Source organism: Cyprinodon tularosa, unplaced genomic scaffold (genome assembly GCF_016077235.1).
Source record: "Cyprinodon tularosa strain WSP-4 unplaced genomic scaffold, ASM1607723v1 ctg44, whole genome shotgun sequence".
Classification (NCBI taxonomy): Eukaryota; Metazoa; Chordata; class Actinopteri; order Cyprinodontiformes; family Cyprinodontidae; genus Cyprinodon; species Cyprinodon tularosa.
The window spans coordinates 955784-971929 of record NW_024039163.1 but is presented as its reverse complement, the minus strand read 5'-3'; the positions used below and the strand labels follow the sequence as shown (position 1 = coordinate 971929).

Below are 16146 nucleotides of genomic sequence, written 5' to 3'. Positions count from 1 at the left end.
ATCGTGCTACAAACATACTCGTCATCAACAGAAAAAGAGCCAAATGCAACGAGCTGCATCACATCATAAAGAAAACTTTTGTATTCAGATCATACATAACCTTTATTATATGCTAAAAGCAACTTAAAAATGTTGGCAAAATCCCTCAGAAAATGAGTTTAAGCAGCAGGTACTTGGGAGGAGCAAAAAGTTATGAAGTGGTTCTTTATTTTTCTTTCCATTCAGATTAAAGGTTTTCCTCATGTTGCTTGCTGGTTTTGAAAATGTACTTCATTTCAGCAATAAATCTTAGGTATTTGTAACTGGCTGTTTCCACATTGAGTTTACTTGCTCTCCCTGTCTCACGGCTTTTCTCTTCCAGCTATGAATCTTTGCATTCATTTTCATTTTTGCTCTGTGTCTGTTACTCTTTGATGGACTGATGTCTTCTCCAGCTTTCACACCACCTCTTTCCTGTGTACCACAGAAGCTAAGCACAAGCTGCCTTTAGTTTTTAACAGCTGTTTTTGTTTTCTTTTTTGTTGTTGTATTACACACAGCGATCTTAACAAAATATATGTTTTTATCTAAAAATACTGTTTGAATCTAGCGTTTTAAACATATCCTTTAAGGAAAACACCTTTTGAAATTTCTTTTAGATTTGTCTCCTGTAAAGGGGTTAAGAGTTGGAGCTTCCTCTGCAGGGTTTCAGGGCTTAGCCTTAAAAATGGCTTGGTAAATCAGTTTGTAATCTGGGGGTAGCTCAGAATAGACCTACTGCTCCTTTGCCCCAGTAGGAGTCATCAGGACTGGTTCTAAATCTGATCAGGATGCTCGCTTGACCCTTTCCTCCTCAGTTGCTTTGGGGATACCCAATATCATTGGAGGGATTATGGGCTGTATGTGTGTGTATAATGACAGTTCAGCTAGTTGCTCTACTGTGAAAATGACACCTACCTGCCAAATTAATATCATTACTATCAGAGTTTAATGGGCCAGGGCTGCCTTCTTATTTAAAACAGAACACATCTCTCTCTCTCTCTCTCTCTCTCTCTCTCTCTGAGGGGATGGAATGGCAGGAGAATCAGCGCTGTTAGAAAAAAGGGACTAATAAAGATGATGTGAAAATCTACTCCTTTTTGTTGGAAAGCATGCAAGGTACCTAGAGTTTACTTTCGGGGACTTACCAAGTGCTTTCTGGAACTTGCCTGATATTCGTAAGTCTCACTTATACAGTACTGTTGCTTTGGAGTATTGTGCAGGACTCAGCTTATGGCTGGCTACCCTGAACAAACCATGTAGGGACTCCTGCCAATACTGATGATGGCAGAGAATTTTTAGAAAACAAAAGCAACCTATGATAAGAAATTATTGTAAATGTAGTAAAAAAGAGAGGAAACAATTACAGGTGCTGGTCATAAAATTAGAATATCATGAAAAAGTAGATTGATTTCAGTAATTCCATTTAAAAAGTGAAACTTGTATATTATATTCATACATTACATACAAACTCATATATTTCAGATGTTTATTTTGTTTAATTTTGATGATTACAAATGACAACAAATGAAAATCTCAAATTCATCATATCAGAAAATTAGAATATTGTGAAAAGGTTCAAAATTGATGGCCCCTGGTGCCACACTCTAATCAGCTAATTAACTCAAACCACCTGCAAAAGCCTTTAAATGGTCTTTCAGTCTAGTTCTATAGGCTACACAATCATGGGGAAGACTGCTGACTTGACAGTTGTCCAAAAGACGACCATCGACACCTTGCACAAGGAGGGCAAGACACAAAAGGTCATCGCTAAAGAGGCTGGCTGTTCACAGAGCTCAGTGTCCAAGCACATTAATAGAGAGGCGAAGGGAAGGAAAAGATGTGGTCGAAAAAAGTGTACAAGCAAGAGAGATAACCGCACCCTGGAGAGGATTGTGAAACAAAACCCATTCAAAAATGTGGGGGAGATTCACAAAGAGTGGACTGCAGCTGGAGTGAGTGCTTCAAGAACCACCACACACAGACGTATGAAAGACATGGGTTTCTGCTGTCGCATTCCTTGTGTCAAGCCACTCTTGAACCACAGACAGCGTCAGAAGCGTCTTGCCTGGGCTAAAGAGAAACAGGACTGGACTGCTGGTGAGTGGTCCAAAGTCATGTTCTCTGATGAAAGTAAATTTTGCATTTCCTTTGGAAATCAAGGTCCCAGAGTCTGGAGGAAAAGAAGAGAGGCACTTCATCCACGTTGCTTGAAGTCCAGTGTAAAGTTTCCACAGTCAGTGATGGTTTGGGGTGCCATGTCATCTGCTGGTGTTGGTCCATTGTGTTTTCTGAGGTCCAGGGTCAACGCAGCCACATACCAGGAAGTTTTAGAGCACTTCATGCTTCCTGCAGCTGACCAACTTTTTGGAGATGCAGATTTCATTTTCCAACAGGACTTGGCACCTGCACACAGTGCCAAAGCTACCAGTACCTGGTTGAAGGACCATGGTATCCCTGTTCTTAATTGGCCAGCAAACTCTCCTGACCTTAACCCCATAGAAAATCTATGGGGTATTGTGAAGAAGAAGATGCAATACACCAGACCCAACAATTCAGAAGAGCTAAAAGCCACTATTAGAGCAACCTGGGCTATCATAACACCTGAGCAGTGCCACAGACTGATCGACTCCATGCCACGCCGCATTGCTGCAGTAATACAGGCCAAAGGAGGCCCAACTAAATACTGAGTGCTGTACATGCTCATACTTTTCATGTTCATACTTTTCAGTTGGCCAACATTTCTATAAATCCTTTGTTTTTATTGGTCTTCAGTAATATTCTAATTTTCTGATATGATGAATTTGAGATTTTCATTTGTTGTCATTTGTAATCATCAAAATTAAACAAAATAAACATCTGAAATATATGAGTTTGTATGTAATGTATGAATATAATATACAAGTTTCACTTTTTAAATGGAATTACTGAAATCAATCTACTTTTTCATGATATTCTAATTTTATGACCAGCACCTGTACACTTAAAATGGCTCTGTACCCTTTCAGAAACATTTTATCAACTTGGCTCTGTTTTGTCCAAAGTTTTAGACTCATAGGAGTAAAACGATGAAGAGGAGATCAGCTTTTGAAACCTCTGTGGAACAAATAGGAATCTGTACCTAGATACATTTCCAGACTATAATTAATTGTGTTAAATCTAATTTTATAACCTGCATTTATGGTTCTCTCAACTTTTGCAGTTTGTTGTATTTTTTATGTTATCTTCATTGTGTTCTTAAAGAAGTGATTCATCTGTATGCTGAATATCTTTAAGTGGTTTATTCTAAATATAGCAATGCATGGTTGGTCCAGGAAAAGCTGCAAAATGTTCAGAGTTGCCTCACCAGCCTGCATGTGCACTCTTGCTCCCTGTTCAATGCATCATGTGTAAACTTAGCTTTCAGGCTGTCCTGGTGCTTTCCTCATTCAGTCATGGAATTAACTTTCCCCAAACTCTCCAACTGATTTTCAATCTTGAACAATTACAGTGTATTCTAGAAACTTACCAGATACAGTACTCCTCTGGAACGTTCCCCTAATACCTGGATCCCTTTTCCAGGAACATAAATGGTAAATGGCCAGTACAAATTATAGCAAGTTGTTTCCATCACGCAGCAGGTGCTCTTCTGAAACAGACAGATGCTTTCCTGAAGCACACAAGGCACTGTCACAGAGCTGGAAGGTTGGTTTCCTGAAATCAACTTATACTTCCCAGGGAATTTTAATTGTACCAGATGAATTTTCCTTGGAAATCCTGGCAAAGTATCTTGTTACAAGTCATCTCATGATAAAGCCTGGTTCCTGACAGAAAAGTCAGTCACTTCCAAGAGAATCTAATAATGTGACCTCCAAGTGTATTTTGTAATCTTAAGGTTATTAAAATGTTTATTTTAATCTTTTTAAATAGTTTATGCATATTAAGGGTTTATGTTTTCCTCCAAGGCAGACTTTGCTCAGCTGTCATCTTATCGTGTTTTTTCTCTAACTTTGTGCTCCTCTCTGTAGAGTAACGGTATTTTAAAAGTAAAAGTCTTGACATTTTATCCTATTCTCGGTATTTGTCACTGCTGAGTGGATGTTTTTGAATGATGGCTCCAATCATCCCTGCTATTATACAGTAAGGAAAAAAAGCTTAGTTCGTGCTTTAACTGTGTATGGGGGAGGATTTGGCACGCAGCTCTCCGGTGTTTGGCTCTCAAGTGCATCCTCTCTCATAATGTCTGTGTTTTATTTCACTATTCCTTTGTGGTTGGTGGTTTTTACAGCTTTACTTGCCCCTTTAAAGCAGTTGTATGTACAGCAGAAGCATTCTGTTGAGGTGTCATCCTTCATTCAGAGTCAGCACTGTGATAATGAGTAGATTTGGAGATACACTCTGCGGGCTGCCAGTGAATGTAGGCACACGCGTGGTTATGTTTGGACGTCTGTGCATATTTACACAGTCTGCTTATATGTGGATATATCTATTGCACACTACGCTAGCTGCATGTGTTGATGCACACATCTGATTCTGTGTATGTGTGTGAGAGATTTCCAGCGTGTGAATATGTCAGGCTGCCGCAGGAGACCAATTAGCTGGTGCATCAGTGAAGAGGTGAGCGTAGACACACCTGTGTGTGGCCCTATTACACCAGCTCATCACACACTCGCATACCGACACACAGACAGCATTGCTGTGCTCATAATAGAAATATACTGACAGTTACAGTACGTTGACCATATGGAGTAATGACTTCACCGTGTCAAACTGTCAGTCGTGAGTCACCAGCAGGCCTTATTTCGACTGCATGTTGCTAACTTAACAAACTTTTGTGATTTATAGGTTATCTTGCTGCTGCTGAATGCTTGTCGTTAGCTATATGTACTTTACAACTGAAAAATCCTCGACCTTAAGCCACATGCCTTCATATACAGGTATGGTGCACCGATGCAATTAGGTGAAAGCAAAAAGGCAGATCACAGCCAATAAAGCAGCCCGTCCTCTTCATGTATAATTCAGATCTTTTATGGTGGGCTACGCACCCATATGGAAATCCTAAAGGAGGACTAAGGCCATTTCCAGCCAGAGAAAAGCCCCTTTAAAAGCTAATCCCCACACTAGAGTCCCACACTTTTTACTGTTCCTTTTTTAATGAATAGGTGTCCAATAAGGCCTTTTATTGTCTTAGCATATGTTGCTTTTATTAGGGGAAAATAATTAGGTTGCGCGTATCACTTTAGAAGTCCTCTCAGGATAAAAATTAGATAGTTTCACAGTCGTTGCGCAAGTCCTTCTGATTCCCCATCATTTTCCCCTTGGATGCCCCGTGTCCTGTTGCCCTTACCTTCTTCCCTTCCTCCTTTCCTACTCCTTCTCTTTGTCCCTTCTGTCGCCTTATTGTTCTCCTCCTCTTGTCCTTTGCATTCCTTCATCTTCATTCCTCACATCCTCTTCTTTTGTTTTCTTGAACACACGGGGGGATGGGGGGCATTAAATGTATGCTGCAATGTTGTGCTGGGCTGCACCTTTACACACGCATGTAACAGATGAACAATCACATCGTGGCAGGAGGCTGTTGATGACTGACACTATGTTGATCTTATCAGGTGCAAACTGGGTAAGTAGAGGGCCACAGGGAGAAAAGGAGAGTAATAGTGCTTTGGCAGGTGATGGTGGAGGGTGCTTTGTGTTGTGTTCCTCTCACTCCAGCATAGTCTCCCCCTCTGTTCTTCCTCTATCTTTCTCATCCCCTACTACATCACCTTGCTTTTCTCGAAAGGAAGACTGGCAACAAGGCTCATCTGTGATCTGGGACACCAGGGAAAGGGATCCATTTACCTCCAAGATGTCATACTGTAATCGTTTACCCATGAGACCTCAGTTACAGAAACATGGTATGGCCGGTCATGTAAGTTATGGTCTGGGGGGATGGGGCTGCAGGCCAATAAGGATCTGTAGGTAGCTGATGGAAAATAGGGAGTCAAGCTAAAAAGCAGAGGGGCAGGGTAGGGCAGGCAGACAGAGAGATTGAGCCTCATGATGAAGTAAAGGTCTGAGAACCATGTAGGAGGCTGGTTCTTTCATTCTGCCCTTAATGCTCCTCTGGGGAGCGTGCTGCCTTGAGGTGAGTATTAGCCATCGGCCTGTGGGCTAATGGACGGGACAAAATATAGTTTAGTCCATACAGATGACCAGAGGTAGACTAATCACTGGGGACACCTGTGATGAACAGGCTTTGTGCTTTTAACCAAACTATGGGGCCCGCTGAGGCGCTCCCTTAAGGAGCAACAGGAAAGGTACACACTCTAATATTATCACCTTTAGCTTACAGAACACATTAGCTGTGGCATTGTTTCAATGAACTTCTACAAAATGTATTTCTGCATTAAGAAATGATGGGAGAGTTGCTGTTTGCTCTTACATCATCACCCTGGAAGACTGTTAGCTCGTCTGACCAAACCACTTCCATCTATTGCTCCACAATCCAATCCATATGTTCCAAAAAATATTCAATTGTATTTTTTCACAACTCAAGAATTCTTCAAACCATTTTTTTTTTTGAAGAGCATTGTTTCTCCTGTTAAGGAGAAACTGTTAAGCAGTTCTTAACCCTTATGTTGGATTACTAGACAATAAAGAAAAAGCATTGGTTAATCCATCTTTATGAGCCATGTTTTATGCTTTTTAAAGTTAAATAACGCAGTAAATAAGGTGTTTGATACCATTTCAATGTATTGAGGACCATCTGTGGGTGATCAAGTGAACAATGATGCTCCCTCCAGGCTATTACTGGAGTTACTTTCCAAAAACATGGCTTTCTCAGAAGTTACACATCATTAGGGCTCAGCAGCAAAAAGCTGTCACAGTCAGAAGTAAACCTTGAGACATAAAGAATGTTTTCAGTCCTTCTGGAAGCTAAAAATAAATTTAAAAGTTTGAGATTAGGCTCAATTATTGCTTGAATTTGATGATCTAAAACATATTATAAAAAGCTGTGTGTTGTTTCAAAATGTTATAACGTGAACACAAAAACAAAAAAATAAACTTAACTCCAATGTTCTCAGTCAATCTGACCAAAAAAATGCTAACATGCTATCTAACATCCTGTCTGTGTACCACAGGCGAGGTTACAGAGGCCCCCTCTGATTCGCTGCTGTGTCAGTCTGCTTTTTTAAAGTGTGTGCTGAGGTGTTTTCGGTGCTAATCTCTTTTCATCTTGGTTGAGTGGTCAGGCTGAATGGATGGACAGCTTGTTTATCTGAGAGGGGACCTTATTACCCGGGATTCCTACAGCAGAGAGGCCAGGCACGCTCAGCTAAGCCGCCAGCTCCCAGCTAGCTTCCCATGGCTAAAGGCAAACAAGGATCAGCAGTCAGGATGCTTTGCTTTCAATGGTTATTTATTAAATGTAAAATATCTTTAGCACAGATTAAAAATCAGACACTTCCATATATTTTAAACATCACAGGTAGGGAAAAAAAAGAAACATTCCTAAAAACAGAATCCCAACCAGTTCAGAGTTAGAGGGTAGCTACTCCACGAGGCCGGACAGAGGGTTTTAACTGAAAACTGCACTCCTCCTGATCCCTGTACTTCATCCATAATACCCCTAATTTTACAAAATAACTTTTTTTTCCAAATAACTTCAGAATTTGCCTTGAATTGATGAGGAACTAAAACGTGAAATAAACATTAAACTTTTATTTAGAAGCAGAATACATTTGTTTTCTGTCAGCTTGCCAAACTTAAAATAACTTTTCATAAAAACGGAAAAAAAGGAAAGGGCGTTGGCATGGCAAGCATGAATGTATACTGTAATGATCTGTAGTCGGTGCCAGGAGGCAGCTTCTAAAACTGCGTCCCAGTCATGATCGCTCTGCCAGTTTTAGTACTGCTGCTCAACTGGAGTGCCATCACAGGGGTCATCTGGTAAAAGCCCCTCTTTGTCTCTCTCTCCTCTGCCTCAACCCTCGCCGCTGTACAAATGCCAACTTGACAACAAATGACACAGATGGTGAGCAGAAACACAGGACAGGCCATGGAAGAGAACCACCCACAGGAGTAAGAAAACAGGAAGACTCTACACACACTGTCCAAGCGAGGATATTGCCTGACATTAATATCAACTCGTTCATTTTCCCTTTTTTACTGTATTTAATTCTTTTTTTTTTTCATTTTTTATTATTTATTTTTTTTACTTTTCTTTCAGCGCATGCCATGTGAGAATTTAGGGATTATAAAAGTACCTGAAAGAACTGCAAGGTTTTCTGCATGCATAGACTTTGGTATTTACAGGTTTGTATGTACAGACTAAAACCAGACTGCTCTACTGAGATGGCTTATTTACACATTTAGGTCAGCGGGAGAGATTGATGTCATAAGTACAGATGTGAGGGTTCAACGGGGTCACATGCATAGCTCTTACAGCTGAGTACAACTCTGATGACAAAGAGAGACACAACAGAACACAGCAAATGTAAAAATACAGATTTTTCACTCACAAAGCATCTTATTCGTTCACCTTTTGCTTTGCAAATATGCTAAGTATGACTTCTAGTTATTGCTCAACACTTTATTAGGATATTTCTATTGCCAGTCTATGAGGTTCTTTAATATTGGGACAATATTTTGATTGGAAGACTTTGATCTGGCCCAGAGATGTTCCAGCGCTGTAATGCTGGATCCAAAACTAATGCAAGCTTGCACTGCTCTTCAACTTCCACCAAAAAACACATTATTGCAGGGTACATTTCCTCATTATTTGCATTTTTAACCATAAATCTTTACACAGAAATAGTGTCCAGAGAATAGGCTGTCAAATTTTTCTACTATGCTAATCCTTTGGCTTTTCTCTCTGTGATATGTTCTGTTGCTGGCATATTCTTTAAGTCTTTTATTTGTTTTTCTGTCACTTTCTCGACAGTCTTTAGATTATTAAGGTATACATTTGATGACATGCTCATGGTCCAGTCCTATTAGGTTAATTAAAGTTTCCCATATTTTTTCAGTGTAGATTATCTCTTCCTCCAGTGCTTTGCAAAGTATTCATATCCCTTGAAGTTTTTTTTTTATAACCTTACATTACAATTATCAGCAGTAAATGTATTTTAACATGAGTTCTTGTGATCATGGTAATATAAAGTATAATTGAAAGGAATGGATTTCAGGCTTTCACCATGTTGCTTTAAGCCCCCTTTACTTAGATATATCCGGTATCCAGTCTAACTCATTAAAACAAACTACCCTCAGAGTAAAACATGTCAAAAGAAACATATATTAAATGCTTTTCTTCAGCAAAGAACACAAAACTGGTCTAAGAAAGCCTGTTAGGAACAGTAAAAACATGAGACTGAGACTGGGCTACACCTTCCAGCAAGACAATGATCCCAAAACAAACAGCCTGAGCTACAATAAGATACAAGCTTATTGGTGTGTTACAAATGAGAAGCATGTTTGTTGAGCTGATATTCACGGGCATTTATGCCTTCTATCCATCCTTAAGAGCTTGAACTATTTTGGAAAAGAATAGCCAAAAGAATTTATCTAAATATGCAGAGCTAGTGGTTAAAAACACCAAGATGACCTGCAGATTTAGTTGCAGCACAAGGTGGTGCAAAATATGCATACACACAATTTCTATTACATGAAAAATCAAGAAAATATATGGAATGTTATGACAATAACATTATTGTGAAAAGTGTGCAAGGGATGTGAATAATTTTGCAAGACACTGTTACTCTTTACAGCTGCAAATATTTGCGTTTTCCTTGAAAAAAAAATTCTGGATGTTTAGTTTAAAACATTTCAGAGGGTGTCTGTGACTAGCTGGGAGACTGCTTTTTCAAAGAAGGATCTTCCATTTATGAGTTTTTTCCTTTTTGCTATTCTGCACAAAACTGCCTTGAATCTTAAGTCTTTTTGTTAAGCTTTAGAGATTCCCCGAATTGATTTCAAATCCCAGTTCACAGCTCTAGTTGGAAAAGAGCAAAACACAAGGATGTTTCTCAGAAAAGTACTGTACACAAGGTAATGATTAACATTTAGTTAAAGAAGATAAAGATACACACAGAGTTTGCAGACAGCTACATTTACAAACCTCGTTTGCACTCAGACACGGGTTGGAAATGGCTACTCTTTACGTTTTCCCCTCTTTTCTTCATGTTCTTCTCCTTTTGCTTATAAACTGTTACTCGTGTGTCATAAATGCTCGTACAAATGGCCTTCTGCGCAAAAAGATGTGTAAAAAATGTAGTTCTCATTCCCCGTACCTCTACCTCGCACACACTTTGGCTATCCTATCTGCAAATGCACACACAATGATAAATGGCTGTGGTGGGTGGCTAAGCATGTTAATGCCTAATCTTATCAGCCTTATCTCTTACAGAGGTCACAGGATCAAGTGGTGTGGGGCTGAGCTAAACACCAATAAGATTGTACAAACAGTCCATGTAATAGTTTATCTGCCACGAACCGCACTGCTGCATTCTGGGTTTACTTTTCAAAGGATGAAAAATTCAGATAATAAAAGTTTCATTTGAAATTACTGCCAGATCAGTGTTTGGTAATTGAGTGCTCAGAAAGGCAGCCAAGTTCAAGGTGTTTCAGCGTCTTGGAGCCCTGCTTTCCTGAACTCCTCTGTCAAGTTTAAAGGCAGGGTTGCCTCTTAGTCGAGCAAAATCAGATGCCCTCAGTGAGGGAGATGAGTTATACCAAGCGCCTGTGAACCTGTAACTCTGAGACACTGTTTGGCATTTAAGCATCTTTGATATGGCGACATGTGACGTGGATAAAGTTATCGCCCGGCTGGCAGGTGAGACAGACAGCGGCCTACAGAGAGATGCAGCCGTTTCATCTGCTGTTTACCAGCTCTCTCATCACACACCGCTTCAAACACGCTGAATCTGAACACACAGCGTACAGGAGGGGGGCTGACTGCACTGGTTTGTGTGTATTGATGAAATGAAAACATTTTCCTTCTTCATTTATCGCATATGCATTTTGCACATTTTTATTCAAAAATTTCACTTTATGTATTAGCCTCACAGCTGCTTTACGAAGCTGTTCAAACAGTTGGCAAGTAATGGTTCTCCATTATGCATGTGTATTTATATATATCTATGTGTTTGACTATTGCACATATGGGCTTGTCTCGGTGCGAGCCAGTGCTCTGTGCTAAAACTCTCATCACTCTCATCGGGAGATAAAGTGGGCAAACCATTTAATGTGGTCGTACAGAAGTCGTCTCCAACCCCGGGTGTTTCACGGGGAAGCTGTCACAGCAGCTTTTAGCTGGAGCTGCAACATGAAAGATCCCTCTTTGAGCAGTCGGGTTATGTGTGTAATTCTCTCTGACGTGTTTATTCAACTTTCATTTTCAAATGTCACAGAAATCTCTTGCCCGCCACCACATCCACCTCTTCCAAGAATATCCCCACTAATTACAGACTGAAAGGACATGGTGTGTTAGAAAACTTAGCACGTAACACCCTTTCAGTGTTAGAGAACAACATAAAACTCTGTGAGTTTTTAGGTTTAGGACCGAATGATGTTGAAAACTAAATGTACTTAGAGAAAACTAGTGAGAAAGCCGCCAGTCTATGTATGCTTACTGAAAAAAAGCAATTTTTTTCTATAATTAACTGACATATAACTTGGGTACGGAATTATTCTTGCATAAAATCCTAATGCTTATATTTAACTTTAAAAGCCTGGCTCAATCACTGTACACATAATGTGAAAATATACATCCTTATTTCCACTCAAACCTGTTTTTCTATTATTATTTATATAAAAGCTGCATTTTTAGCTGAGATTCACGTCCAAACTGGAGTTATTTTAACCCTTTTTCACTGCGCCGGTGCATCTTGAATAGTCCTGTACATGCCAGGTAAAGATAAATAAATATATGTACAGTTAAGTTGATATGAAGCAGTCCTCAGTGGCTGCTGAGAGAAGGGTGAGACAGCTTGTGTGTAAAAGTCTTTAATTTTTTTTCCTGCGGCCGCTCAGTCCTGCTGTCTCCTTTTTCCGACTGTCTGCATGTATGCGTTTATCTCCTAAACGATGGATGCTGCCTGCGTCCCCCATTCATCCTCTCTCTTGACAGGGCACCTCTGAACGTCTCCGTGCGAGTAGATGAGTTCTCCATGTTTTGTCTCCTCCTGCAGGATGAAGCCAACTAAGTCGTCTAAGTGCCACTGATGGTGTCTCATTTTCTCTCTTTTTGCCTTCACAGCAACAAGGTGCTGCCACCACGGTGTACTGCGCGGTGGCCCCAGAGCTGGAGGGTTTAGGCGGCATGTACTTTAACAACTGCTTCCGCTGCCAACCGTCCATCCAGGCACAGGATCCAAGCAATGCTGCTAGCCTGTGGGAGCTGAGTGAGCGCCTGGTTGCAGAGCGATCAGTCGGAGTTCAGTCCCTCTAACGGACTGAAATCCAGGCGGTGTGGGGAAGAAGTCACAGAAGCTTTTGATGTTGACTTAGGGGTGAACTTGATAAAAGACTCTGACTGTACAATACAAAAACTGCTAAACCACAGAGGTCTGCATGGATATGTCATCTCACTATGGGGCTAAAACATTCTACATACACAGGAAGGAGGGGATTTAATTTACAGTTGCAGTCCAGTTGTTTGTGTTGCTTTACAGTAGGAAGTAGGGAACTTAGAATGAACAGGTTATCTTTTTTTCCCCTGCTCTTTTCTCGTAACATTTTAACCACAACATTTTTGAGTTAGCATATGCTTGGATTACAGCTATGGTGCACTGTTTAAGAAAAATCGTCTTCCAAATGAATGTCTCTGTATTCGGTGTCATTAAGTCTACTGTTGTGCAGAATCTTCTGCCAAGAAATGGATTTTAACGGTTTGAGTTAAAGAAATACAACCTAGTGAGCATAGGACCCTCACAAAGATATAAACACAATAGAGGTATGTTTCTTTTGCCTATTTACATGATTCTGCGATAATCGTATCTTTATCAGTATCCCTACTAGTTATCTGTACAGTATTTACATCCACCTGATTTGAAGAGGGCATCCTAATTTCCTCCTTTCTATGATGGAACTAGAGCATCTGTACTAAATCTGAGTTACAATTTGGAGATTTATGGAATGATATTTCACCATCATTAAGAGTCTTATTTACAAACACCATGATCTCTGTTTCTTCTCTTGCTGTTAAACTAGAATTCATGATTTCAGTCTGTTTCTTTTTAAGCTGTGATCTTTAGTGTTGAGCCGCTGTATTTGGGTTGGGTTGTCCTGAAGCTGCTTGGAGGGCGATTCGCTTTTAAGACATTGTGCTTCATGGCAGTCCGGGTGCCGAAGGTTGTTCAATAAACAGCATTCCAGTGTCATAATATCTGTAATAAAAAGAGAGAGGGAAAAAATAAAAATTGGTGACAATTCAATAAATTAATGTGTTTGTTTTTCATGTCAAATCCTTGAAATACATTGATTTGGAGGCCAATGGGGGTTATATATGTTAAGCTAGTTGAGGAATAATATATCAGCTTTACTCTACCTTTGTTTGATATATATTAGATAAGAAATAAACATTAAACACAATAACGTATCATCAGATTTCTTTTCTTTTTTTTTTAAAGAAGAACTTTTACCTCCTGGTTTTAGAAGGTAAACCAATCATTCAATCATACAAACAGCCTCACAGATAAATTTTTATCAAGGGAATCTAGACAAAATAAATATATTCTCTTTTTAAACTGCACCATATGTCCAAATGTAAGCAAAAGGAAAATATGAAAATCATAAAACAGAGAGTGTCATGTTAGCACCTTCTTCTCATCACCCATGTTTCAGAAATAGTTAGAAAAAAAACATGACCAAAATAAAATAGCAAGATTAGGGCTGAAAAAATCTGACTGTGATTAATCAATTATTGAAATAATCAGTCCTTCAGTAATCGATTAATTGTTAATTAGAAAATAGACTGTAAAACATGCCTTTAGCTTAGAGCATTAATTAAATCAAAATTGTAAAAAATACATAAATATTTTGCATTTAAGTAAAAAAAAAAAAAAACTTTTTGTGTGTCAATATGCTCTATCCAAAACACCACAAGTTAAAAACCTAGTTTCACCTGGTTTGATTCTGTAAAAAATCTTCTTTAATGTATCAGATTGTTAATCAATGAATCCAAAAATAATGGACAGATTAATCAATTAGCCAAATAATCGTTAGTTGCAGCGCTAAACAAGATAAATGTTAATGGTGAGAACGTATTACACAGATTAGGAAATATGATAATCTGGAATCTGGATAATCTTATTTTGAACAGAAAATTGTTTTAACACCAATAAAAAAACAAGTAGAAAAAGTTCTCAACTTACATCTTACACTGTTCAAATTTTTATGTCTTATCAATGTTTTTGCTTTTACTCTCAAGTTTAATTTTCTTAAAAGCTTAAAACAGGCCTAAAAAAATGACACATATATAACACAGGTCCATCCTATGGCTCTGATTATTATTTGTTTTTGTTTTTTTCTGTATTTTGAAGAAAAAAGTTATAACACAAATGTTATCCTAATAAAAATATAAACAATACTGACAAGATAAGATTTAGATAAAAAAATACAAATGTTAACATTTTCTAAAGAAATGTAGATCCCCAATTTAACAATTTTAATCAAATACACTGCCAGTAAAGGTTACAGTCCTAAAGCCTTGTCATAACTTAAGGTGCAGGTGTCTTATCTCTGTCCTTTCACATCCCTGGACCCACATCAGAACACAGCAGCATCTGTGATATTCACACTCAGGAATTAACTGACAAAACATTTCATTACGTTTTCCAGGAAATGGAACGAGCTGGGTTCTATCTAAAAAAAATAACACATTATCTCAATAAGACCTTTATAAAAATAAAGAATGCCTCAGAGAAGCTCTAAGATGAATGCAGTGGCAGTGAGGTTAACTGTCATCTTGGGTGCTCTCCATGGTGCTGATTAGGCTGTCTAACATTTCATGCATATTTAAGAACATTGGCTGCCTGTTGGTCAATTTCAGATTATATCCTGACCATAAGCTTTTTTTTTTTTTCTGCACACTGCAAAAACGATCTAAAAATTAGTAAAAATTTCTTAAATTAAGTGTATTTACCCTTAATTTGAGCAGGTAAATAAGATAATCTGCAAATGGAATAAGCATTTTTACTCTTAAAATAATTAGAAAATAAGATAATTAGATATTATGCACTTGAAATAAGAGACTGTAGTTTTTTTTTCTTATTTTAAATGTAAATTTCCTTATTACATTGGCAAAGTGTAACACCTAACTGCTTGATTTAAGAAAAAATGCTCTTATTTTTAGAATAATAAACTTACTTAGATTTAATTTTTTTTGCAGTGCAGCCTTTTTGAACGTCAACATACATGTTCTGAAGACTTTAAAATCTTCCCAGATGATTCAGCCCTAGCAAACAGATCTCCAGTTTGTTCAGCATGTCCATTATTTATCTACACTTGACCTGTTGTTTTATCCAGTGGGTTATTAGGCTTATTTCAAAAGTAAACTTCTTTATTGTTACAACATAGCCTTGCTAGAAGAAAAGGGACATTGTTTTAAATTTCAATTATTATTATTATTATTATTTTTTTTTTAATTTATGGCATGTATACCGTAATTTTAAGATCAATACTCAGCCTGCTTAGTAGAACCTAGAGTGGCATGCCTTTAGTTTCTAAAAGGGGTTAAGTTGTACAATATTTGCAAAATAATTACCTTTAGTAAGACTAGATTGAAAGAGTCCATGAAACTCAATTGCACAATCTTACAAGAAATTCTCAAATGTATTTAGGCCTGATTTTCTACTTTGTTATTCCAATACATGAAAGGAACACTCCACTATTGCTCTACCTTTATGTTTTGCCATTCTGCTAGAAGGCGAACCTTCAACTCAGGCCCAAGCTTTTTGCAGCCTCTGACAAGTTTTCTTTTAAGATTGCCAATTATTCACCTCTATCCATCTAACCATTCTCTGCATTCCCCCCTCCCTGCTGAAAAAATGCCTCCCCATGTTTTCCATACCAAATGACATTTAAGGTCTCATCTGAACAAGATACCTTCTTAGATTTAATAAGTTGCTTTATTATCTACATCAGGGGTGCTCAAGTCCAGTCCTCAAG

The 16146-nt window shown here is 38.5% G+C and overlaps 2 protein-coding genes across 4 annotated transcripts in view; one reads left to right on the top strand and one right to left on the bottom strand.

Moving 5' to 3' along the window:
* The window catches only part of wwox (WW domain containing oxidoreductase), a 196627-nt gene extending 183211 nt beyond the window's left edge, over window positions 1-13416 (top strand). For both annotated transcript variants that reach the window (XM_038300080.1, XM_038300079.1), the window contains one exon: window positions 12236-13416. In XM_038300080.1, coding sequence (XP_038156008.1) covers window positions 12236-12427 — 192 coding nt within the window. In that variant the 3' untranslated portion in view covers window positions 12428-13416. The remainder of the gene's footprint in view (window positions 1-12235) is intronic.
* Window positions 7382-16146, bottom strand: part of LOC119793096 (transcription factor Maf) — a 72121-nt gene continuing 63356 nt past the window's right edge. For both annotated transcript variants that reach the window (XR_005282061.1, XM_038300081.1), the window contains one exon: window positions 7382-13364. The gene's annotated coding sequence lies outside the window, so the exon portion shown is untranslated. The remainder of the gene's footprint in view (window positions 13365-16146) is intronic.